The sequence below is a fragment of the Rhinolophus sinicus genome, chromosome 16 (assembly GCF_057876585.1).
Source record: "Rhinolophus sinicus isolate RSI-liver-muscle chromosome 16, RSI-T2T, whole genome shotgun sequence".
Classification (NCBI taxonomy): Eukaryota; Metazoa; Chordata; class Mammalia; order Chiroptera; family Rhinolophidae; genus Rhinolophus; species Rhinolophus sinicus.
The window spans coordinates 132,690,764-132,717,896 of NC_142516.1; the positions used below are offsets into that span (position 1 = coordinate 132,690,764).

Below are 27,133 nucleotides of genomic sequence, written 5' to 3' on the forward strand. Positions count from 1 at the left end.
TCCCAGCAGGAGAGCCTCAGTTGGTACACCTGGTAATCCACTTTGTGTTGAGAAGAAAGTAGGCCAAGATAAAAATACATACATGGACTCATGAGCTGTGGTGAATGGTTTGGCTGTTTTGTTAGTTCCTGAAAAGGGTAAGACTGGAAGGTTAGATTGAGGCACCTGGGGAAGAGGCATGTGACTAGACTTATGACAGTTGGTAAAAAGTATGGAGATCTTGTGTTGCAAGCTAATGCATACCAGATAGCACCTACTGTAGAAGAGTTATAAAACAAGCGAGTGAATGGATGATGCTTCCATTAGGTGAAACTCAGCCTCTGTCTTCAGCTGCCACAGTGTTTGCACAAATGGGCTCATGAATGACGTAGCTGTGGTGGTGGTGAAGGAGTCTATGCATGGGTCCAACAGCTTAGGCTCACTTTTACCAAGGTGGTAGTTACTGCCACTTCTGATTGTCCAAACTATTAGCAATAGAGATTGATGCTAAGCCCCAGATAATGGTACCATCACTTGAGGAGATCAACCATTTGTTTCTTTTAGCATGTTGGTTACATTAGACTCTTTCCATTCTAGAAGGAGCAAGGCTTTGTGCATATTGTTCTTGATACATATTGTTCTTGATACAGGTAAGTCTTGGGACTTACCTGCCCAGAGTAACTTGGCCCATGGCACTCTCTACAGTGCATTGACCAGCACTATTATTCACTGATCTATGGACAAAGGATAAGTCAAGGGATCGACTTTATGACAAATAAAGTGGCAGTGGGTATATGACCATAGGACCCACTCATCCCTGTCACATAAGGCATCATCCAGTAACAGCCTGCCTAATAGAGTAACAGATTGGCCTCTAAACACAGTTAAAGTCCAGCTTGGAGATGAGAATTGCAAGGATGGAGTACTATAGAGTGTAGTCTATACATTAAACAAATGAATATTGTTCAGGGACCACAAAGTGGTAGAAGTGCCCCTACTCGCCATCAATTTCAGTGAACAATTTGAGTGTATTTTATTCCATTACCTATAACATTATGCTTTGTGGGTATAAGGGTTCAGGATCATAGTGGGAAGATGCTTCTACCAGGGAACAGGGTAAACCTCCCGCTAAACTTACAACTACAGCTGCCATGGGGTCATTTTTGGCTCTTTGTGACAGAACAGCAAGCCAGAAAAAAAAAAAAGGGAAAGAAAAGAAATTGCCATATTGGCAGGGTAAGGTACTGTGATCATCATGAGGAGTTAGGGTGCTGCTGAGTAATGTGGGAGGACAGGAGGCAAGAGTTTGGCACTCAGGTGATCCACTGGGGCTTTGCTTAAAATTGCCCTGCCTGCTCTTAACTGTAAATGGGAAAATATAGCAAGTGTGGCTTGATAAATAACGGGGGTTTAGAACCCTGAGGGATGATCCGGTCACCCTGTCAGTCTACCCACCTAGAAGATGTGATGACTGAGGGTGAGGACAATCTGGAAGAGACGGTAGAGCAGGGAGATGATGAGTGTCAATTAGGGCATCAAGATGAGCTGCTAGGGCAGGGCTGCTGGTGTGCCTCCAGCCCAGTCCCTGGCAAGAATTGCTTTGTAAGTTTGGGTTGTGTATTCCCTGGCACTTGACGTACACCTGAAGCTGAATAATATTGAATGTCAACTATAATTAAATATATGTATGGGATGGTTACGGGATGTGGAATGCAGCATAGGGAATATAGTCAATGTTATTGTAACTAACAGCTGTATACAATGTCAGAGGGGTAATAGATTGGGGAGGTTATCACTTTGTGAGGGGTGTAAATGTCTGTTACATTGCTTTGTACACCTGAACTAACTAACTAACTAACTAACTAACTAACTAACTAACTAACTAACTAACTAACTATATAAATATGAAAAGAAAAAGAGTTAGTAATCTTCTCTGCAGAATTGCAGTTATTGAATTATCTTCCCTGGAGTTGCCTGAGAATTTTACTCCCTATCCTCATGATCCAGGCAGCCCTTCAGCCAAAGGCTAATTGGTACAAGGTACAAAAGCTCAGCTCCCTTGCCTTAAAGTGAAAAAGACTCAGGCAAATTTATGCACTAGAATTCCCCCAGGGGATCAGGCTAAGGCAGAACTGACCTGAAGTCATACCTGCTTTAGCTTCTTTTTCCTCCCTGTCTTGTTTTTCTGACTACCTTACGCTTCCTCCTGAGAGCTCTGCCTCAGTACAGCACTTATAAAGGTAGCTTTGTTTTAGACTCTGTTTCTAGGGAACGTGACGTAAGACACTATCCAACCAGTCCATAGTTTTTGTGAAACAGAAAAATGAATTGTCAATATAGGTCATTTTAAATTCAGATAAATCTACTTCGGATTCCCCAAATGTTTAAAGGTCTATAGGGATTCTAGACCCTTACTAAAATATATTTTATGAAGGTGAGTGATTTTGGAACTATTTGAGCAGGTGTTCAGGAAAAGTGTTTTCTGAAACTGTTGAAATTATTCTGACGCTTCACAAATAGCATTCTGTTAAACTTATTTGGGAAATTATATGAGGGAAGTTCCAGAAGGGACAGAATTTCTTAGTCATCAAAAATCTGTTGTTAAAAAATTAAAAACAAATTTACCAGTATTGTTTAGTAAATTCTCTTTGGCCTCCATTAATCAACACCTTTACATTCTTTACAGATCTAGCTAATTTTATCTGTATAGTTTGAAAATAGAATGCATTTCACGCTAACTCCCATAATGAAAGTACAGTTGAAGTAAATATATCTGGTACACTAAAATCCTAATAATTATTAAGTTTTTATTTTGATAAAAATATTCATTCAGGAACTGCTTAGGGAACTTGCCCTTCCGGTCCGCTTTATAAAGAGATAAGGATCCTCTGGCATCTGTGTTTCGGATACTACATTCAGATCAGGCTCACTAAGGGACTGTTTTTTCACCAGTACAAATTTAAAGCTAGAACATGCTGCTGCTTCAGTATCAGCATCTTATGTTTGGTATCTCTGTCTTATGTCTCTCATTTTCTTCCTTCCTTCCTTCCTTCCTTCCTTCCTTCCTTCCTTCCTTCCTCCCCTCCCCTCCCCTCCCCTCCCTCCCTCCCTCCCTCCCTCCCTCCCTCCCTCCCTCCCTCCCTCTTTCCTTCCTCCTTTCTTCCTTTCTTTCTTTAGCTGTCACATTTAATATATAAAAGTAATACACAAAAATATTAAATTGTTAATTTTTCAGTCATAAATTTCAACAGTTTTTTTTTTTTAAATTAAAGTTTATTGGGGTGACAAGTATTAGTAAAGTTATATAGATTTCAGGTGTACAGTTCTGTAATACATTATCTGTATCTCACATTGTGTGTTCACCACCCAGAGTTAGTTCTCTTTCCATCACCATACATTAGACCCCGTTTACCCTCTTCTACATTAGAGCCCCCCTCCCCTCTTACCCTCTGGTAACTCCTAACTATTGTCTATGAGTTTTTGTTCCTTCATTTGTTTATCTTGTTCTTTTGTTGTTTTCAGTTTTATATACTACATATCAGTGATATCATATGGTTCTCTACTTTTTCTGTCTGACTTATTTCGCTTATCATTATAATCTCAAGATCCATTCATGTTATCACAAATGGTACTATTTCATCTTTTCTTACTGCTGAATAGTATTCCATTGTGTATATATACCACAACTTCTTTATCCATTCATCTATCGAAGGACATTTTGGTTTCCATGTCTTGGCCACCGTAAATAAAGCTGCAATGAACATTGGAGCACATATGTGTTTATGGATAAATGTTTTCAGATTTTTTGGGTCGATACCCAGGGGGGGGCTTGCTGGGTCATATGGTAATTCTATTCATAATTTTTTGAGAAAACTCCACACTGCTTTGCATAGCGACTGTACAAATCTGCATTCCCACCAACAGTGTGTGAGGGTTCCTTTTTCTCCACAGCCTCTCCAACACTTGTTACTATTTGTCTTGATGATGATATCCATTCTGACTGGGGTCAGGTGATATCTCATTGTGGTTTTTATTTGTATTTCTCTGATGCTTAGTGATGAGCATTTTTTCATGTCTATTGGCGATTTGTATGTCCTCTTTGGAGAAATGTCTATTCAGGTCCTCTGCCCATTTTTCAATTGGGTTGTTTGTTTTTTTGTTGTTGAGTTGTATGAGTTCCTTGTATATTTGGGATATTAGCTCCTTATCAGAGGCACTGTTTGGAAAAATCTTCTCCCATTCAGTTGGTTGCCTGTCTACTTTGCCGATGGTTTCTTTTGCTGTGCAGGTTTTCAGTTTCTTATATAGTCCCATTCATTTATTTTAGCTTTTACTTCCATTGCCTTTGGAGTCAAATTCATAAAGTGCTCTTTGAACCCAAGGTCCATAAATTTAGTACCTATGTTTTCTTCTATGCAGTTTATTGTTTCAGGTCTTATGCTTAGGTCTTTGATCCATTTTGAATTAATTTTGGTACATGGTGACACATAGCAGTCCAGTTTCATTATTTTGCACGTGGCTATCCAATTCCTCAGCACCATTTACTAAAGAGGCTGTCTTTTCTCCATTGTATGCTTTTTGCTTCTTTGTCAAAAATTGTCTGTCCATATTTATGTATGTTTATTTCTAAGTTCTCAATTGTGTTCCATTGATCTGTGTGTCTGTTTTTCTGCCAATACCATGCTATTTTGATTATTGTAGCCCTGTAGTACAAGCTAAAGTCAGGGAGTGTGATACCTCCAGCATTGCTTTTTTTTTTTTAGGATTGCTTTGGTTATTTGTGGTCTTTTGGGATTGCATACAAATCTGATGATTGTTTTGATCTATTTCTCTAAAAAATGCCATTGGGATTTTGATGGGGATTGCATAAGTCTGTATGTTGCTTTGGGTGATATGGCCATTTTAACTATGTCGATTCTTCCAATCCATGAGCACGGAATGTCTTTCCATTTCTTTGTGTCTTCTTCAATTTCTTTTAAGAGTATCTTACAGTTTTCAGCATATAGGTCTTTCACATTCTTGGTTAAGTTTATTCCTAGGTTTTTTATTCTTTTTGTTAAATTGTAAAAGGAATTTTTTTTCCTTTTATTTCCTTTTCTGAGATTTCATTGTTAGTATACAGGAATGCAGTGGAGTTTTGTACGTTGGTTTTGTAGCCAGCAACTTTACTGTATTCGTTGATTGTTTCTAATAGCTTTTTGGTTGAATCTTTAGGGTTTTCTATATATAGCATCATGTCATCTGCAAAGAGTGACAATTTAACGTCTTCATTCCCAATTTGGATGCCTTTCATTTCTTGCCAGATTGCTCTGGCAAGGACTTCCAACACTATGTTGAAAAGCAGAGGTGATGGGGACAACCCTGTCGTGTTCCTGAATGTAGTAGAGCAAACGTCTTCAGTTTTTCACCGTTAATTATGAGATTATTTGAGGGTTTGTCATATATGGCCTTTATTATGTTAAGGTATTTTCCTACTATACCTATTTTATTAAGTGTTTTAATCATAAATGGATGTTGTATGTTGTCAAATGCTTTTTCTGCATCTATTGATAAAATCATATGATTTGTGTCCTTTATTTTGTTTATGTGATGTATCACTTTGATGGATTTGCGTATGTTGAACCATCCTTGTGCCCCTGGGATGAACCCCATTTGGTCGTGAAGAATAATCTTTTTAATGCATTGTTGCATTTGATTTGTTAGAATTTTTGCATCTGTATTCATCAGAGATATCGGACTGTAGTTTTCTTTTTTTGTGTAATCCTTACCAGGTTTTAGTATCAGGGTAATGTTGACCTCATAAAATGAGTTAGGGAGTATTGTCTCTTCTTCAATATTTTGGAAGAGTTTGAGTAGGATTGGTATTAGATCCTCTTTGAAGGTTTGGTAGAATTCACTAGTGAAGCCATCTGGTCCCGGACTTTTACTTTTGGGAAGGTTTTGGATGACGGATTCAATTTCCTGACTGGTGATCAGTCTATTTAGATTTTCCAGTTCTTCTTGATTCAGCCTAGGAAGCCAATATGTTTCTAAGAACTTGTTAATTTCTTCTAGGTTTTGAATTTGGAGGCATATAATCCTTCATAGTATTCTTGGATGATCGTTTGTATTTCTGTGGCATCCGTGGTAACTATCCCTCTTTCATTTCTGATTTTGTTTGTTCATGCCTTTTCTCTTTTTATCTTAGTTAGTCTAGCCAAGGATTTGTCAATTTTATTAATCTTTTCAGAGAACCCACTCTTTATCACATTATTTTTTTCTATTGTCTTTTTGTTCTTGATTTCATTTAGTTCTGCTCTGATTTATATTATTTCCTTTCTTCTGCTGACCTTGGGTTTCATTTGTTCTTCTTTTTTTAGTTCTTTAAGGTGTAACGTGAGGTTATTTATCTGGAATTTTTCTTGTTCCTTGAGATAGGCCTGTAATGATATAAATTTCCCTCTTAACACTGCTTTCTCTGCATCCCCCAAATTTTGGTAGGATGCATGTTCATTCTCATTTGTTTCTATGTATCTTTTGTTCTCTCCTCTTATTTCTTCTTTGACCCGGTCATTCTTAAAAGTATGTTGTTTAATCTCCACGTTTTTGTGTTTTTTTTTCTTCTTTCTTTTTGCAGTTGATATCCAATTTCAAAGCCCTGTGATCAGAAAATATGCTTGGTATGATTTCTATCTTCTTAAATTTGCCGAGGCTAATTTTATGTCTTATTATATGGTCTATCCTTGAGAATGTTCCATGTACACTAGAAAGAAATGCATAGTCTGATGTTCTAGGATGAAGTGCTCTATAAATGTCAATTACGTCCATTTCATCTAATGTGTCATTTAGGGCTGCTATTTCTTTATTCATTTTCTGTTTGGATGATCTATCTGTAGCTGTCAATGATGTATTTAGGTTCCCTAGTATAATTGTTTTTTGGTCAATTTCTCCCTTTAGTTCTGTTCATAGTTGCTTTGAATATTTCAGTGTTCCCTGATTGGGGGCATAAATACTGATGACTGTTATGTTTTCTGGTTGTATATAGTCCCCTTTATCATTATGAAATGTCCATCTTTGTCTCTTGTACCTTTTTTTATCCTGAAGTCTGTTTCATCTGATATCAATATGGCTATACCTATTTTCTCTGGATACCATTTGCTTGGAGTGTCAATTTCCACCCTTTTGCTTTGAGTCTGTGTTTGTCCTTGTAGCTGAGATGTGTCTCTTGGGGCCAGCATATGGTTAGGTTTAGTTTTTTGATCCAATCTGCTACTCTGTGCCTTTTTATGGGAGAGTTCAGTCCATTTACATTTAGGGTGATTATTAGTATATGAGGATTTCCTATCATTTTATATTTGGTTTTCTGGTAAGACTGTGTCTCCATTGTTTCTTTGCCTTTTTGTTGTTGTCAATTGTCTGTTTGGTGGTATTCGATAATTTTTTGTCGCCACACAGCAGCCTACCCATTTGTCTCCTTGTACCTGCCCCTAAAGAAAGGAGAGTCTGTGAGACAGATCCTTTCAGGGACTTTGCTTCACCTTTGTGCTTGCACATTATGTCTCCCTGTTTGGCCCCAGAAAGATGGCTGGTCAGCCTATGATGAGTAAGATTCCCCACGGGGTGGGGGGGGGAGACAACTCAAGCCAGGCACAGCTGAGTGGGGACCAATAGGAGAACCCACGGGGTTCACAGAGGTGGGCACAGCCCCCCACCTTCCCCCGGCTAAGGTGAGACTCTGCTTCTGTGGCCACATTCTTTCCCATAACCTGCAAAGGGAAGAGATTCAATGATGTGCTCTCCATTTATTCATATGCATAAAGGTTTTGTCCTTTGGGGAAGTACATATATCCTGAGACCTATGGTTCTGCTGCCTGCAGGCAAAGGTGATTGGCTTGAATCAGTTTCCTATTATAATGTATGGGATTCACAGATCTTGAGATTGACAAGCTTTATCTCCGTTACTTCCCCACCTAAATAATAAAAACTGTGCGTAGGCCTGATTTGGGGCCAGGCCCCATTTGGGGACAGTCCTTGAGGCTGCAGCCCCTTGGCCCCGCTTGCACTCTATTCATGGCTACTGTCATTTCTTAACCCTGTGCTGCCCTCCTCGCTCCCCACAACCCTCAGCGTGCGGGACATGACAATTTTTCCCTCTGTTTCTTCTTTTACTACAGTGTATATGTCAGTTCATTTTTTTTGAGTGGTTACCATTAAGTTTATGTAAAAGAAAGTTTCATATTTAGAGTATTCCATTTTCTTCAGCATGCTTACTTTGTCCATTCCCATATTCTGGTTCAGGCCTTTACTCTCCCCCTTTTACGTTTTCATTTCTACAAAATCCCTAAGGTTGAATAGCCTCCTTCAGTATTTTCTTGTAGTGCAGGTCATGTGTTCGAAAATTCCCTCTGCTTCTGTATGTCTTTATTCCTCCTTCATATCTAAAGAGTATCTTTGCTGGATATATTATTCTTGGCTCATAACTTCTCCCTTTCAATAGTTTGAGTATTTGATTCCACTCCCTCCTGGCTTATAGAGTTACTGCTGAAAAATCTGATGATAATCTAATGGGCTTTCCTTTGTAGGTCACTGTCTTCTTTTCCCTGGCTGCCTTGAGGATTCTCTCTTTGTCTTTAATTTTTGACAGCTTCAATACAATGTGCCTTGGAGAAGGCCTGTTGGGGTTGAGGTAATTAGGTGTTCTATTTTCTTCTTCTTGGATTCGAGGATCCAGTTCTTTCCACATTTTGGGAAGTTCTCGTTGACTGTTTGTTTGAATGTACTCTCTGTTCCCTTCTGTATTTCTGCTCCTTCTGGTATGCCCATTATTCTTATATTGCTTTCTGATGGAATTAGAAAGTTCTTGTAGAGTTCTTGCATTTCTTTTAAGTCTCAAGTCTCTTTCTTCTATCCATGTCATTTCCAGATTTCTATCTTCGATGTCACTGATTCTTTCCTCCATCTGGTCAACTCTACGACCTAAGCTGTCTATTTCATTCTTCATTTCTTTTATTGAGTTCTCAAGCTCCAGAAATTCTATTTGCTTCTTTTTTAAAATTTCAATCTTTGTGGTAAAAGTTCATTTTGTTCTTTGATTGTGATTCTGAGTTCATTAAACTGCCTGTATTTTCTTGCATCTTGTTGAGTTTTTTAAGAACTGCAGTCTTGAATTCTCTGTCAATTAAGTCACATATTTCCATGTCTTTAAGTTCATTTTCTGGATACTTGTCATTTTCTTTCTGAGATGTCTTGTTATCTTAGTTATTCATGACAATTAATGATTTATTATTTCTCTTCCTAGACATCTACAGGAGTGGGTTCTGCAACAGGTTGATAGAAAGAGGTCTTCCTTTTGTTTTCCATTAGGTGTTGGAAGAATGTTTTATTTTCTCTCCTACTGCAGCCTTTTATTCTCTCTCACACTGTAGTGTTATATTTTCTCTGCACTATTCCTGCTTCTCACACAATGGGAGGATTCCCTGGAAGGTGGGCTTCTCCTCTGTGAACAGTTTGCCTGGGTCATAGGGCTCCGCCTCTGTTGGGGGATGTGGAGAGCTTCTGAAGTTCCAAAGCTCTTCCTGCACCAGGTTCAGAGCCAGTGTGTTTCAGCAGCTCTGTTTACTACTGTAGGGATCCGCCCAGATGGGTGGGGACAGGGTTGGGTTGGGTTGTGGGAGTTGGCCCAGAGCAATGGCAGCGACCACCAGCACAGCCAGTCTTGCTTCCAGAGTTCTCTCTCTTTTGCCGGAACTAGTTGGGCTGTGAGTCCTGTCTGTGGATCACAATTCTCAGGACGGCAAATATTCTGTTCTTTTGATCTGACACTGCTACTGTTCTGCTCTGGCACTGGGCAGATGGGGACTGGCCGAGCTCTGGGAGGGTAAGGAGTGGGCAGCTAGGCTCAGTGCCTAAGGCTTCCATTTTCTGCTTGGCAGTGAGGGCTTAAACCACTGTTTTCAGCCTTCTTCCCTCAGTCTTTGCTCTGAGGTCTTTGCCGTGAGCGTTGCGTTCAGCCATGTTATCTGCTGTCCCCTCAGCCCTGTGGGCCATAAGTGGAGACCTGGCAGTCCGAGTTCTTCCCTCTCCCGCAGCTGCGGTAGTTCCAGGATGCAGCGAGCTCGAAGCACTAAGCTAGGTCTGCGTCCTGTGCCAACGCCGCCCCTGTCTCCGCACCTCTCCCTTCCCTCCTCCCCTGCTTTTGCAATTTGCCCACCTTTAGGTGTATTCAGTAGTGAGACTCTTAGTCTTTCCTGTCTGCTGTGCAGGGAGTCCTTTGTGCAGTTATAGCTGTTCGATTAGTTGTAAATTCCAGGGGAGATTTCAAGAGACTTACGTCACGTTTCCATTTTTATGACGTCATCCTCTCTTTCTTCAATTTATTTCTGGTTTTGATTTTTAAAAAATAAACTTAAAATTTTGGAATAATTATAGATTTAGAGAAAATTGCAGAGATGCTACAGAGAGTTCCCCTTTGTAGTGGGGGAAACTGGTTAGTTAGTTCTCCTAAAATAACATTTTATATAACTATGTTGACAGATTACACTTGTCAAAACTAAGAAATTAACTGATAAATTACTATTAACTAAACTGCAGGCTTTATTTTGATTTCACCAGTTTTTCCACAAAGGTACTCTTTCTGTTCAAGGAGCCTACAGAGGATCCTACATTGCAGTTAGTTATCATGCCCCCCCTCCTTTGCCCTGTTTCTCTATCTTGCCTTATTTTTCATGATCTTGATAGTTTGAAAGAATATTGGTCAGATATTTTGCAGAATGTCCTTCAATCTGGATTTTTCTGATGTTTCCTCATTATTAGGCTGAGGTTATGAGTTTTAGGAAAGATTACTGTAAAGTGCTCTTCTCATCAAATCATAGCAGTGGGTACCTAATATCAACTTATCACCAGTGATGTTAACCTTCTTGTTTTGTTTTTGACCATTTGTCAGACCTTTTAACACCCTACATTATTGCATTGTATTTTTGATTTGCAAAGTCTCCTGGATACTTTTTATTGTTACAGATCCTAGAAGGCTTACCTGCTTCTGTGTTCTGGTATTTGTGTCTTTTGGTTTTTATATGCCTTTACTGAGTTTTCTATGATGCTGTCAGTCTTGCTTTGCACATGTTCTCTATTCTTGAATAAAATCTCAGTACTCAGGTCTACCGACTTACTGATATTATAACTCATTGCAATCCATGTTTTAACTGGAGAATAGTAGTGATAGAGTCAAAAACAATACCCAAGTTGTTCAAGAATCTTCTGTTTAAAAATATGGGAAATAGGCAATACATTTTGGGAAAATGGTTAAAATAATTTTTGTGGCAAATGGAGTAAGCTTCACTGATATAGATATATTTTATTATCCCAATGATGCCACCTGACTAGACATTATGACATAGCACATAGTCTCTTCTTTCAGAAGAGCTTAAATCTCAGTTACATATAGATTGCTAAAACTGTATAAATCATTAGATTGGGCTCATTTTTGTGTAAATAGAATGTACTATATAATAAGTAAATGTCAGAACTTTTGATATATTGTTACAGATTTTAAATCACACATAGTCTGAGACAATTTAATCAAGATATTTTAAGCATTGTTTAGAGGGATTAATTGATATAAAATTGTTGTTTTGCTTATTCTATTACATTTGTCTTCACTCTCAGTTGTTCTGGATTCTCTAGGAGCAGATATCCTATATTATTCCAATAGATGAGAAACCATATACTGTACACCTTAAGCAAAGGTAATATTTTTATTCTTTAGTTTTAGATTTCATTTTATTTATATGAATTTGTTTACTTACAATAAGAATGGACTGTTAAAAATAATAAGTGTAGTTGTTAATGACATTTTTAGATGTCTCAGATGAACATAATCTCCCCTGTGAATTAACTAAATTTTTGGTCTTAATGCCTCAAGTAGTCTTTTGTGAATCAGGAACAGAAAAAATAGGTGTTCACCTCTTGAAGATTAATCTATATGATATTAAGTTGATGGAACCAGCAGGACCTGTATAATCACATGTCAAAATAAGAAATAAATCTGTAATTGATTGCATCAGTTAAGATTTGGTCAAGGATGTGGAGTAAAGGAGTTAATACAGAAATTAGATCATACACTCTGTGGGAGCTAGTGAATAGTTTATGGAAAATAGTACTAGCTATGTATCATCCTTCAGAGAATTGAGACAATAATTGAAATAACTTTTTGTAGGTTTTAATTCTCTAATGAAAACCCCATTGAGAAAAGCTAGCTTAGAAGTGACTTTCAAGCGGACAGTTTCAGTTAAATTTTGGGTATAGAGCTAGACTACATGGAATTAGGGAGAGGTGAATTGTGAGAAATGTGGTAAGTGTAAATAACTTTTCAAAAACAGTGGATAGAGAAAGAAGAATACACTTAGATGAATGCTTTCTAAGAAAGAAGAAACAAAGGTTTCTTTGGCTGGGGGGGGGGGAGGGTTCTTAGAGACGTGTAAGCAAGTGATTCATTGTGTAAGATGCCAAAGAATGGTACTGCATAAAAGAAGAGGTAACCTATTCCTGTAGACAGAAGAATATGGTAAATGACAACACAAAGAACTTTTCAAGTGTATAAGACGGAAAGTGAGAGAACTCACAGTGCTTTTGAACATCTTATCAGGCCTATGAATAGTGGTAAGAAAATAGGGACTGGAGCATGGGAGTTAGAGAGAACATGCATATATTGTTTTGAGAAATCACATGCATAATGATTATGACAGTATAATGCCAATTATGTTATTGCAAGTAACTTCAGTGAGAAACAATGAGAAGCAGAACTACATGTAGAGGTAGGGTTTTTTTTTTGTGTGTGTGTGTTTTTTGTTTTTTTTTGAGACATCCTGAGGTGGCAGAAAAAGATTAGCTAACAGATTGGATACAGTGGTGGCAGAGATTTAGTGGGGCGGTGAAGGAGAAGGGGAGCAGATCTGAGTCGGCAAATATGGGCTCATTTTTGGGGAGGTTGTATATAAAGTGCGTGTGGGATGTCCCAGGAGAAACGTCTAGTAGGCAATTGGAATTGGTTTTGCACATGGGAGAGAAGTGTGGGTTTTAAAGCCATCTTTTTATGTATGGTAGGTACAAGTGAAACACCAGAAATGAACAAGATAAGTCTATAGAGGTGGGGGTGAATATTAAAGGTGAGAAGGAAAACAAACCCAGAAATGAGTGCCATGGAAACATTTAAGTGAAGAAACAAGGATCCAGATTAAAGGATTTATAGAAGCAGACATAAAGATGTAAGAAAAACCAGGGAGACATAGTAAGATTGAAGTTGAAAAGTGGATGGTTTAAAGAAGGGGAATGTGGTCAGCAATATGAAGTGCATTAGAGTAGTTTACTTGACTTCAAACTGCCTTTTGGATTTGAAAATAGGGGGTCACTGGTAATCTATATGAGATCAGTTTTAGTGGAGGATTCCCAACAGAAACTAGTTTGGGTGGTCTAGTTATATTACTTTGGATTGAGGAGTAAGCAAGAGATGAAGAATTCTAACTAACATAGCATAAGTACAGAGAATGGTACCAGAGAAGATTGAACTTAGATTTGTAGTTTTAGTACCTATGTTCAGATTAATATGACTTTTACACTTTACTCTTCCACTTCATTGTAAAGGTAACATGCATGCATGGTAATAAAATTTAGAAAGAATGAAAGACCAGACAACTCGCATAATTCTACCTTCAATTCATATCTTTGTAATTTTTAAAATACTTTTCTTTCGTCTTATAGTCCCTTCTTATTTTCTTTAAAGGAGTTCATTAAGATAGGAAAATTGTTTTGAGTAAATGTGTGTTGTTTTGAATAAAAATTGCATATATATCAAAAGAAAATACTACTTTTGTCAGGGGTTAGCAAATTTTTCTCTAAAAGCCCAGATAGTAAATATTTTTGGCTTTGAGGGCCTATTTTTGTCAAAATGACTCAACTCTGCTGTTGTAGCAGGAAAGCAGCCATAGACCATACATAACTAAATGGGTATGACTGTGTTCCAATAAAACTTTATTTTAAAAAAACAGAGGGTAGGTCAGATTTGGCCTGAGCATGTTAGTTTGCAGGCCACTGCTTTATATGTTTCAAAAAGAATAACTTTTAAAATTCTGTCACTCTTTTTTACATTTAGATTTTTTTTAGCAGATAATTTCATGGTTTATTTGTATAATCAAGGATCTGTGAATTCTCATTCTTCAAATATTCAGGTAAGATTTAAGTTCCCTTTTAAATATTTTTAAAACCTTTATTACATTGAGTAAATGCTTTCCTAATACAGAAGTCTCTATTCACAAGGGATATATTTAAGGGATCCATTTATTGCATCAGTTTCCCCGCTATTATGCTTTCCTGAAATCTTGGGAAATTAAAGACAAACAGTATTGACTTAGCACTTCCCACTTTGCCTAGAACAGAAATACCATTTGATTAATTAATTAATTAATTATTTTTTTGTTGAATACATGAATATAAATTGAAAAATATTTAAAGCAAACGCAAATATCACTGGACACAAAATCATAGATTGAAAAACCTTTCCTTTCTTTAAAAACCCCTTATTCCATCCATCAAGAAATCCTGTTGAATCTACCCATTAGATTATCCACTCTCTTTTGGTGTCTTCATCTACTGACACCACTCTTTTCTAAGTATTTAAAAATCATATTTAATTTGTATTATAGCCGTTACTTCTTGAATAATCTCCCTGCTTCCACACCTTACCCATCCCCTCAGTCAGTTCTCAATGTGGCAACCAGATCGATCCTGTTAAAATCTAACCAGATCATCTTGCTACTCTGCTCAGACTCTCCATGGGATGACCACCTATTGATCACAAAGTGAAAACCAAAGTCATTCAATATCCTGTAGCCTTTATATAATCTGGTTCTCTTTACCTGTCTGATCTAATTTCCTGTTATTCTCTACCTTGCTCACTCTGTTTCAATCACATTTCTCTCTTTGCTGTTCTTCAGACATACCAGACATGTTCTCCTTTCAAGAACTTTGGACTTTCTATTTCCTCTGATCCAGATGCTTATTCTTTTCCAAAATATCCACATGCTTTTCTTCCTCATTTCCTTCAGCTCTTTGCTCAAAATAGCCCATCAATCTTTGACTAACCCCTATTTTAAACTGCACTCTTACCTTTAATACCCTTCCCTTACCTGTTTTGTTTTTCTTTATAATGGTTATCAATATATGATGTATCATATATTTTATTTATTTATTTTCTGTTTCTCCAGTGAAATATAATCTTCATGAGGGTAGGGGTTTTTGTCTGGTGTATATACTGATGTATCCCTGGTTCCTAGAAATATACCTGGCATATAGTTAGCATATAATAAAAATTTATTGAAATATAGAATTAGACACCATGTTATTAGGTTGTTGCCAAAGTAATTAAAAAACAATTGGTTAAAAATAATCGCAAAAACCGCAATTACTTTTGCACCAACCTAATACTTCATTTATATTGGATAGGACCATCGGTTTCATTTTCTTGTTTCTTCTTTCCTCCACTTAGTTTCATCATAAGCAAGTGTTTGAATAAGAAGCCTTACATTGATTCCTATCAAAAGTTATAGCACTATTGAATCTTGGAAATTATATAATCTTACTTTTTTTGTGATGATATTTGATAAACCTCTAGCTTAATTGTACTGTAGTCAGAGACCAAATTTTGTATGATTTCATTTTAAAATTTGTTCTCATTCTTCATAGCCAGAATATGGTTTCATTTTGTAAATGTTCCATGTTCTTGAAAAAGAAAGTGTATTCTACATTTTTAAAGTATATTGTTCTCAGCATAAATAGGGATAATTTGTGACAACAAAAACATAAAAGGGGAGAGAGTAAAGTATGAATTTGCAAAGGGGAATGGAAATAAGCATGCTGAAGAAAAAGGACTATTGTATACTCATATAGTGAAACTTTTTTTTTTTTAATTTTATTTATTTATTTATTTTTTTAATTAGTTTCAGGTGCACAAGACAAAGCAAAACTTAGACGTTTATCATTTATATCCCTCACACTGTGTGAACCCCCCTCCCCCATCCACTATCCCTCTGTACGTTCCCAAAAACCTCTCACCTTCCCCTTATCCCCACCCCCGAAACTTTCTTTTATATAAACTTAATGATAACCACTAAAAAAAAAAAATCCAGAACTGAGACACAAAACTTGAAAAAAAGAGGAAACAGAGGAGAAAAATCATAGAATGCCACCAAACTAAAGCAACAAGACAGAAACACAACGGCAAAGAAACAATGGAGACACTGAGCTACCAGAAAATAAAAGATATAATGGCTATAGGAAATCCTCATATATCAATAATCACTTTAAATCTAAAAGGATTGAGCTCACCAATAAAACGGCACAGAGTAGCAGATTGGATCAAAAACCAAAAGCCAACAATATGCTACTTTTAGCAGACACATCTCAGCTGCAAGGACAAATATAGACTCAAACTTAAAGGATGTAAGTTGATACTCCAAGCAAATGACATCCAGAGAAAAGTGGGTATAGCCATACTTATATCCGACTAAACAGACTTCAGGATAAAAAAGGTAACAAGAGATAAAGATGGACATTTCATAATAATAAAGGGACAATACAACAAGAAGACATAACACTTATCAATGTAATGCTCCCAGTCAGGGAGCACCAAAATATATAAAGCAGCTACTAACAGAACTGAAGGGAGAAACTGACAAAAACACAATTATAGTAGGGGACTTAAATACCCAAATGACAGCTATGGATAGATCATCCAAATAGAAAATCAATAAGAAAATATCAGCTTTAAATGACACATTAGCCCAAATGGACATAATTGACATTTATGGAGTCTTTCATCCCAGAACACCAGACTACATTCTTTTCTAGTGTACATGGAACATTCTCGAAGATAGACCAAATGTTGGGCATAAAGCTACCCTCAACAAATTCAAGAAGATTGAAGTCATACTAAGCATATTCTCAAACCACAATGCTTTGAAATTAGAGATCAACTGCAAAAAGAGGGCGTGAAAAACCACAAATACGTGAGATCAAACAACATGCTACTAAAGAACGACTGGGTCAAAGAAGAAATATAAGAGATCAAAATACACATCAAAACAAATGAGAATGAAAATACATCCTATCAAAATTATTAGGATGCTGCAAAAGTGGTAAAAAGAGGGAAGTTTATATCATTGTAGGCTTATCTCAAAAAAGAAAATCCCAAATAAACGAACTAACATTACACCTTAAAGAACTAGAAAAAGAAGAACAAATGAGACCCAAAATCAGTAGAATGAAGGAAATAATGCAAATCAGAGCAGAATTAAATGAAATAGAGAAAAAAGACAATAGAAAAAAGAATACAACAAAGAGCTGGTTCTTTGAAAAGGTTAATACAACTGACAAATCCCAGGCTAGACTCACTAAGGAAAAGAGAGTAAAGACACAAAATCAGAAACATATGGTGATGGAAGGAGACTGGGTGGTGAACCCACAATGTGATATATAGATGATGTATTAAAAAATTGTATGCTTGATACCTACCCTGTTTCCCCGAAAATAAGACCTAGCCGAATAATTATCTCTAATGCGTCTTTTGGAGCAAAAATTAATATAAGACCTGGTATTATATTATATAATACCCGGTACTTATATTATATTATATTATATTATATTATATTATATTATATTATATTATACCCGATCTTATATTATATAAGACCCGGTCTTATTGTAAAATAAGTCCGGATTTTATGTTTATTTTTGCTCCAAAAGACGCATTAGAGCTGATTGTCCAGCTAAGTCTTATTTTTGGAGAAAGATGGTATGTAACTTTACTAACCATTGTCACCCCAGTAAACTTTAATTAAAATTAAAAAAAAGAAAAAGGAGAAGTTATAATATAATGGATACCACAGAAATACAAAGGATCATACAAGAATGAAGGACCATATTTCACTAAATAACCTAGGAGAAATTCACAAGTTTTTAGAAATATATAACACCCAATCGTCTATTGATGGGCACTTAGGTTGCTTCCATATGCATATCTTGGCTATTGTAAATAGAACTATAGTGACTATAGGGATGCATATATCTTATCAAATTAGTGTTTTGGATTTCTTTGGATAAATACCCGGAAGTAGAATTGTTAGGTCATAAGATCTATTTTTTGTTTTTTGAGGAACCTCCAAATTGTTTTCCATAGCAGCTGCACCAATTTGCAATCCCACCAACAGTGCATGAGAGTTCCCTTTTCTTCACATCCTCATGAACACTTGTTGTTTTACCTAGAGGGTATTATGTTACGTGAAAGAAGTCAGAGAAAGACAATACCATATGATATCACTTATATGTGGACTCTAAAGAACAAATTAACAAACAAAACAAACAGATTCATACCAGAGGTGCCAAAAAAATGTATACAAGTGGACACATTGGTCAATATCGCTCAAGCAGTAGTTTGCTGTAATCAGAAGTGTCTGGATGCTGGTAACCACTTTGAGCACCTCTTGTAATTGCAGAAGTCAAATGTGACTTGCATTCATCTTTTATTGTTGGTATATATTGAATATTACAATTTTAATAGTTTTTTCCTTTCTTAAAATGTGATGCATTTTTTTGGCAGCCTCTGTAGATACAGAGAATAAACTGATGGTTGCCAGATGGGAGGGTGGTTGGAGTTCTGGGTGGAAAGGTGAAGGGATTAAGAAGTACAAATTGGTAGTAATAAAATAATCATGAAATGAAATGTAAAGTACAGCATAGGGAATATAGTCAATAACATTGTAATAATTATGCATATTGACAGGTGGGTAATTAGGGGAATCACTTCATAGATTACGTAAATGTCTAGCTATGTGGTACACCTGAAAATAATATAAAATTATACTGAATTTCAACTGTAATTGAAAAATTAAAATGATTTAAAAAACATAAAAAACAAATCCAGATTCATAGTCTTTGTCTTTTTAATTGGTGACCTAAATTTATATATTGGAAAATAATTTTACTGAAAATATGGGTTTAACTTTGGAAGCAGGGTATAAAATAATAAACCCAAGTATTAATCTGGAAAGAGTAGTTAATGTAGTAAAAGTGGCAAATGTGGGCAGACTTTTTTCTAAATGTTGCTTTATTTATATTGATATAAACTGTAGCCTGTGAAAAATATTCAGAAAGTTCTGTCAAGTAAGAAATCGTTAGAAAGTTTGGTCAATTCCTAAATAACCACCTTACCTGTTTTCTTTTCTAGACTCAATGCTATTACCAAGGATACATTGAAGGATATCCGAATTCTGTCGTCACACTCAGCACATGCTCAGGACTGAGGTTATGTGTTTTCTACTGTTGATTTGTGAACATCATAGTTATGATACTTGGCTAGAGTGAATATGCTATGTTGATATTAAGTATGCAGCTGGAAGAAAATTCCCATGTGGAGATTATTCAGCTATATTCTTCTCACTGATCAGATAATTTCTAATTTCCTTGAATGTTTAGATTTCCTGGTGTCCTTGCTTTATATCATGTTTTTTGCTTAACTACAGAAATGACAGTTGAATGTGTTTGACTACAGCAAGTTTGAGGAGCTAAGTTTAGAGTTGCTCATTTTACAGCAAATAGAGTATTTTTGATACCTACCATTACCCAGCTACAAGGCTAGTGTTTAGAGATATAAAGAGAAATAAAGGTAAACAAGTCATGCTTTTTCTCAAGGAAAATCATCTTCAGAGAGAGAAGAAAATTGTACATAAACAAATAATAATTAATATAGTACTCATTTTTCTAATAATATTATATCTGAAACTCTGTAAGAATTGTAGTGTTTCCTCCTTAGTACTTAGAGAGTTTTCCATTCTGTCAGGAAATTCTTCACTCTCATTTTGTAGTATAGGATCCTTCTTTTCTTTCTTAAAATTTATTTGGGTGACATTGGTTAATAAAAATATATAGGTTTCAAGTGTACAATTCTAAAATTCATCATCTACATATGATTGCATTCTGTGGTTACCACCCAAAGTCAAATCTTTTTCTTTCGTCATATATTTCACCCCCTTTGCCCTCACTATTGCCTCCCCCAACCACTAACTATTGTCTGTGTCTATGAGTTTTTGTTTATCTTGTTAGTTTCTTGCTTTCAGTTTTATGTCCCACATATGAGTGAAATGATATGGTTCTCGAGTTTTTCTGTCTGACTTGTTTTTCTTAACACAATAATGTCAAGATCCATCCATGTTGTCACAAATGGCAGTATTTCATTTTTTCTTATTGCTAACTAATATATATATATATATAATATATATATAATATAAATATATATAATATATATATAATATATATATATATATATATTATACACACACACACACACACACACACACACACACACACACACACACCACTTCTTTATCTAATCATCTATCGAATATGGCCACTGTGAATAATGCTGCACTGAACATAGGGATTCATATGTCTTTATGGATAAAAGTTTTCAGATTTTTGTGTAGATACCTAAAAGAGGGATTGCTGGGACCCAATCCCTCTTTGGGTCATATGGTAATTCCATTCTTCATTTTTTTGTGGAAACTCCATACTGTTTTCCATAGTGGCTGCACCAATTCACATTCCCACAGCAGTGTATGAGGGTTCCTTTTTTTCCACAACCTCTCCAACACTTGTTATTACTTGTCTTGATGATAATAGCCAATCTTAAAGGTGTGAGGTGATATTTCATTGTTTTTTTGATTTGTGTTTCCCTAGTAGCTGGTCATTGAGTGTCTTTTCATTTGTCCGTGGTCATTGGTATGTCTTCTTGGGAGAAGTATCTATTCAGATCGTCTGCACATTTTTAAATTGGATTTTTTGTTTTTTTTTGTTGTGGAGTTGTATGAGTTCTTTATATATTTTAGATACTAGCTTCTAATCGGAGGTGTTGTTTACAAATATCTTCTCCCATTTGGCTGGTTGCCTCTTTGTTTTGTTGATGATTTCTTTTGCTGTGCAGAAACATTTTGGTTTGATGTAATCCCATTCATTTATTTTTGCTTTTACTTTCATTGTCTTTGAGGTCAAATTCATAAACTTCTCTCCAAGACCAAGGTCCATAAGTTTGGTACCTATATTTTTTTCCATGCAATTTATTTTTTCAAGTCTTATGTTTAGGTCTTTGATCCATTTTGACTTAACTTTGGTGGATGGTGACTAATAGAAGCCTTTTTCATTCTTTTACGTATAGCTTTTACACATGGCAATTTTCCTAGCACCATTTATTGAAGATTCTTTCTTTTCTCCATGTATGTTTTCGACTCCTTTTTTGAAAATTAATTGCCCATATGTATATGGGTTTATTTCTGAGTTCTCAATTCTGTTCCATTGATCTGTGTCTGTTTTTCTGCCAATATCATGCTGTTTTGATTATTGTTGCTTTGTAGTATAAATTGGTGTCAGGAAGTGTGAATCCTCCAGCCTTGTTCTTTTATATCAAGATTGCTTTGGCTATTGGGGTCTTTTATGATTTTATACAAATCGGATGATTTTTTGTTCTGTTTCTTTAAAAAATACTATTGGGATTTTGATGCGGACTGCATTAAATCTGTATATTGCTTTGGGTAATATCGTCATTTTAATTATGGTAATTCTTTCAATCCATGAACACAGAATAGCTTTCCATTTCTTTGAGTCTTCTTCCATTTTTTAAAATAATGTCTTGTAGTTTTCAGTGTAGAGCTTCTTCACATCCTTTTTTTTCATTCCTAGGTATTTTCTTCGTTTTTGTAGCAATTGCAAAAGGAATTGTTTTATTCATTTTTTCTGCAATTTTATTGTTAATATATAGGAATGCAATGGATTTTTGTACGTTGATTTTGTGTTCTGTGACTTTACTTTATTTGTTTATTGTTTCTAAGGTTTTTTTTTTTTTTTTTTTTTTTTGAGGAATTTTTATGGTTTTCTACATAAAGAATCAAGTCATCTGCAAAAAGTGACAGTTTGACATCCTCATTCCCAAATTGGCTGCATTTTTTTCTTTCTCTTGCCTGATTGCTCTGGCTAAGACTTCCAATAATATGGTCAATAACAGTGTTGAGAGTGGGCATTCTTGTCTTTTTACTGATCTTGAAGAAAAAGCTTTCAGCTTTTCACCATTGATTATGATATTAACTGAAGGTTTATCATATATGGCCTTCATTATGTTGAGGTACTTTCTTTCTATAACCATTTTATTAAGTATTTTAATCATAAGTGGATGTAGTATGTTGTCAAATACTTTTCTGCATCTATTGATAAGATCATATGATTTTTATCCTTTTTTTTAAAATTTATTTTTAAAATTCATTGGGGTGACAATTGTTAGTAAAATTACATAGATTTCAGGTGTACAATTCTGTATTACATCATCTATAAATCCCATTGTGTGTTCACCTTCCAGAGTCAATTCTCCTTCCATCACCATATATTTGATCCCCTTTACCCTCAATTCCCACCCCCCACCCCCCTTGATTTTTATCCTTTATCCTTTATTTTGTCATATATCACATTGATTGACTTGCTTGTATTGAACCATCCTTGCACTCCTGGAATGAACCCCACTTGATCGTGATGTACAATCTTTTTAATGTGTTGTATTTGATTCATGAGTGTTTGTTTAGGATTTTTGCATCTGTATTTATCAGAGATGTTAGTCTGTAGTTTTCTTTTTTTGTGTGTGTGTTATCCTTTCCAGGTTTTGATATCAGAGTAATGTTGGCCTCATAAAATGAGTTAAGAAGTGTTGCCTTTTCTGCAATTTTTGGGGAAAATTTGAGAAGGACAGTTATTAAATCATCTTTGAATGTTTGGTAGAATTCACTAGTGAAGCCATGTGGTCTTGGACTTTTAAATTTTTTTTGGGGGGGAGGGTTGTTGATTTTTTTAATTTCCTTGCTGTTAATTGGTGTATTTAGATTTCCCAGTTCTTTGTGATTCAGTTTAGGACGCTTATAGATATCTAAAACCTTGCCCATTTCTTCTAGGTTATTGAATTTGATGGCATATATTCTTTCGTAGTATTCTTGTATGATCCTTTGTATTACTGTGGTACCTATCGTAACTTCTCTTTTATTTCTGATTTTGTTTAGTTGTGTCTTTTCTCTTTTTTTTCCTTTTTTGAGTCTAGCCAGAAGTTTGTCAGTTTTATTTATCTTTTCAAAGAACCAGCTTTTTTGCTGCATTAATTTGTTCTATTGTCATTTTGTTTCCTATTTTATTTAATTCTGCTGTAATTTTTATTATAAGATCTTGGTTTAAATTTTTTATTCAGACTGTGCATAAACAAAATAAATGACTTTTCATAATCATAATGACTGTTACATTTTACTTTTATAAATACATTTCTTATTATATAGCCTTTAATTATGTAAGCAATGTAATCATTTTATCATTTTCCTAAAGGAGTGCAAACCAGAGAGCAATTGATCGAGCTTTCTACATTGCTTTCATTCAGTCACTGACTCGGAGCACAGGGAAATGTCTTGATCACTGTAGAGCTGTACAGTTCTACATCTAACACTGATTATGTAATTTCTGCTGCATTTATAACTATAAAGAAAATGTTAGTTTTGTGGATTACGGGAAATCTTTTGTCTCGTCAGAGTCATCTCCAAAACATAAAGAATTTGGGCCAAAATACTGAGCTCAAAAACATTCTGTATTTTCTCCTTTTCTTTTTTGATTCTGTCAGAGTTTTGTAATATAGAATTCATTTAAAAGCACTTAAATTTGTATCCTTAATTTTACAGAGGAGTTCTGCAATTTCAAAATGTTTCTTATGGAATTGAGCCTCTGGAAGCTGCAGCTACATTTCAGCATATTCTTTATGAATTAAGGAATGAAAACCACGAATTTGCAGTTTTTACTGAAAAAACCCATGGCACGGAACAAAACCCAATGGACTATAACATTTTTATAAGTGAAAAAGTTAGTTGCATATGCTTTTTACTACTTTTAAAGCAATTACTTCTTTAATTTATTTAAAAAATTTATAAACCTATTGTATAACTAGCAAATATTCTTTCCTTGAGAACATCCTCACTTCTTCTTAACCTTACAATTTCCTTTGAACTAAACAAGTATATCACCTTTTTCTACTTGTAACAATCTATCATTTCTTTTTTATGACTGCTTTTATTTTAATTATTTCGTTTGTTACATAATTGTACCTTTCTAAAAAGTAACTAATACGTGTTCAGTATAAATTAAAATTCAGTTCCTGAACTTATAAGTCTAAACCACCATCTTCAGGTTTTTATGTGTGGGAGAAATAAGCTCCGATCTTGTTTAACCCATGATAATTTTGTCTGTTATAGCTTCTAATCCTATATCCAAAATAATTTAGAAATCAAATGAAGGTGCAGCACCAAAGAATGTAATGCTATCACATATATGTATATAGTTTTAAATGATGTTTTGTTAACTAAATACTGAAATTTTTCTTTTCCTTCTGAGAATTTTGGAGATAATTTTCTTTTTTTGTTTGTTTGTTTTTACAAATACATTTATTTATAGGTAAAATTCATGTATATATTATTAGGAGTACAACATAATAATGCGATATTTGTATACACTGTGAAGTGATCACCACAATAAGTCTAGTTACCATCCGTCACCATACAAAGTTATAAGTTTTTTTGTTCTTGTGATGAGAACTTTTAAGATTTACTCTCTTGGCAACTTTCTTTTTTTTTTTTTAAATTTATTGGGGTGACAATTGTTAGTAAAATTACATAGATTTCAGGTGTACAATTCTGTATTACATCATCTATAAATCCCATTGTGTGTTCATCACCCAGAGTCAGTTCTCCTTCCATCACCATATATTTGATCCCCCTTACACTCATCTCCCACCCCCCACCCCCCTTACCCTCTGGCAACCACCAAACCATTGTCTGTGTCTATGAGTTTCTGTTTCTCATTTGTTTGTTTTGTTCTCTTGTTGTGTTTGGTTTATATACCACATATCAGTGAAATCACATGGTTCTCTGCTTTTTCTGTCTGACTTATTTCGCTCAGCATTACGCTCTCAAGATCCATCCATGTTGTCGCAAATGTTCCTATATCATCTTTTCTTACTGCCGAATAGTATTCCATTGTGTATATATACCACAACTTCTTTATCCATTCATCTATCGAAGGACATTTTGGTTGTTTCCATGTCTTGGCCACCATAAACAAAGCTGCAATGAACATTGGAGCACACGTGTCTTTATCTCTAAATGTTTTCAGGTTTTTTGGGTAGATACCCAGGAGAGGGATTGCTGGGTCATATGGCAATTCTATTTGTAATTTTTTGAGGAACCTCCACACTGCCTTCCATAACGGCTGCACCAGTCTGCATTCCCACCAACAGTGTATGAGGGTTCCTTTTTCTCCACAGCCTCTCCAACACTTGTTACTATTTGTCTTGTTGTTGATAGCCATTCTGACTGGGGTGAGGTGATATCTCATTGTGGTTTTGATTTGCATTTCTCTGATGATAAGTGATGTTGAGCATTTTTCATATGTCTATTTGCCATTTGTATGTCCTCTTTGGAGAAATGTCTCTTCAAGTCCTCTGCCCATTTTTCAATTGGGTTGTTTGTTTTTTTGTTGTTGAGTTGCACGAGTTCTTTGTATATTCTGGATATTAGCCCCTTATCGGAGGCACTATTTGCAAAAATCTTCTCCCATTCAGTTGGTGGTCTCTTTATTTTGTCGATGGTTTCTTTTGCTGTGCAGAGGCTTTTAAGTTTGATATAGTCCCATTCATTTATTTTAGCTTTCACTTCCATTGCCTTTGGAGTCAAATTCATCAAGTGCTCTTTGAACCCAAGGTCCATAAGTTTAGTACCTATGTTTTCTTCTATGCAGCTTATTGTTTCAGGTCTTATGCTTAGGTCTTTGATCCATTTTGAATTAATTTTGGTACATAGTGACAGATAGCGGTCCAGTTTCATTCTTTTGCACATGGCTATCCAATTCTCCCAGCACCATTTATTGAAGAGGCTGTCTTTGCTCCATTGTATGTTTTTAGCTTCTTTGTCAAAAATTATCTGTCCATATTTATGTGGTTTTATTTCTGGGTTCTCAGTTCTATTCCATTGGTCTATGTGTCTGTTTTTCTGCCAATGCCATGCTGTTTTGATTATTGTAGCCCTGTAGTACAAGCTAAAGTCAGGGAGTGTGATACCTCCAGTACTGTTCTTTTTTCTTAAGATTGCTTTGGCTGTTTGGTGTCCTTGGTGGTTCCAAACAAATCTGATGATTTTTTGTTCTATTTCTTTAAAAAAATGCCATTGGGATTTTGATGGGGATTGCATTAAATCTGTATGTTGGTTTGGGTAATATGGCCATTTTAACTATGTCGATTCTTCCAATCCATGAGCACGGAATGTCTTTCCATTTCTTTGTGTCTTCTTCAATTTCTTTCAAAAATGTCCTATAGTTTTTAGCATATAGGTCCTTCACATCCTTGGTTACGTTTATTCCTAGGTATTTTATTCTTTTTGCTGCAATTGCAAAAGGAATTGTTTTTTGTATTTCTCTTTCTGAGATTTCATTGTTAGTATATAGGAATGCAATGGATTTTTGTACGTTGATTTTGTAGCCAGCAACTTTACTGTATTCGTTGATTGTTTCTAATAGCTTTTTGGTGGAGTCTTTGGGTTTTTCTATATATAGCATCATGTCATCTGCAAAGAGTGATAATTAAACTTCTTCATTCCCAATTTGGATGCCTTTTATTTCTTTCTCTTGCCTGATTGCTCTGGCAAGGACTTCCAACACTATGTTGAAAAGCAGAGGTGATAGGGGACAGCCCTGTCGTGTTCCTGAACGTAGAGCAAAGGGCTTCAGTTTTTCACCATTAATTATGACATTAGCTGAGGGCTTGTCATATATGGCCTTTATTACATTAAGGTATTTTCCTTCTATACCTATTTTATTAAGTGTTTTAATCATAAATGGATGTTGTATCTTGTCAGATGCTTTTTCTGCATCAATTGCTATAATCATATGATTTTTGTCTTTTATTTTGTTTATGTGATGTGTCACATTGATGGATTTATGGATGTTGAACAATCCTTGCGCCCTGGGGATGAACCCTACTTGGTCGTGATGAATAACCTTTTTAATGCATTTTTGT

General features: G+C 35.5%; 1 protein-coding gene across 1 annotated transcript in view; it reads left to right on the forward strand.

Moving 5' to 3' along the window:
* LOC109439478 (disintegrin and metalloproteinase domain-containing protein 32-like) overlaps positions 1-27,133 on the forward strand; it is a 121,038-nt gene that overhangs the window by 21,584 nt on the left and 72,321 nt on the right. The window contains exons 3-6 of the mRNA XM_074331501.2: positions 11,641-11,702; positions 14,105-14,180; positions 19,232-19,308; positions 23,754-23,931. Coding sequence (XP_074187602.2) covers positions 11,641-11,702; positions 14,105-14,180; positions 19,232-19,308; positions 23,754-23,931 — 393 coding nt within the window. The remainder of the gene's footprint in view (positions 1-11,640; positions 11,703-14,104; positions 14,181-19,231; positions 19,309-23,753; positions 23,932-27,133) is intronic.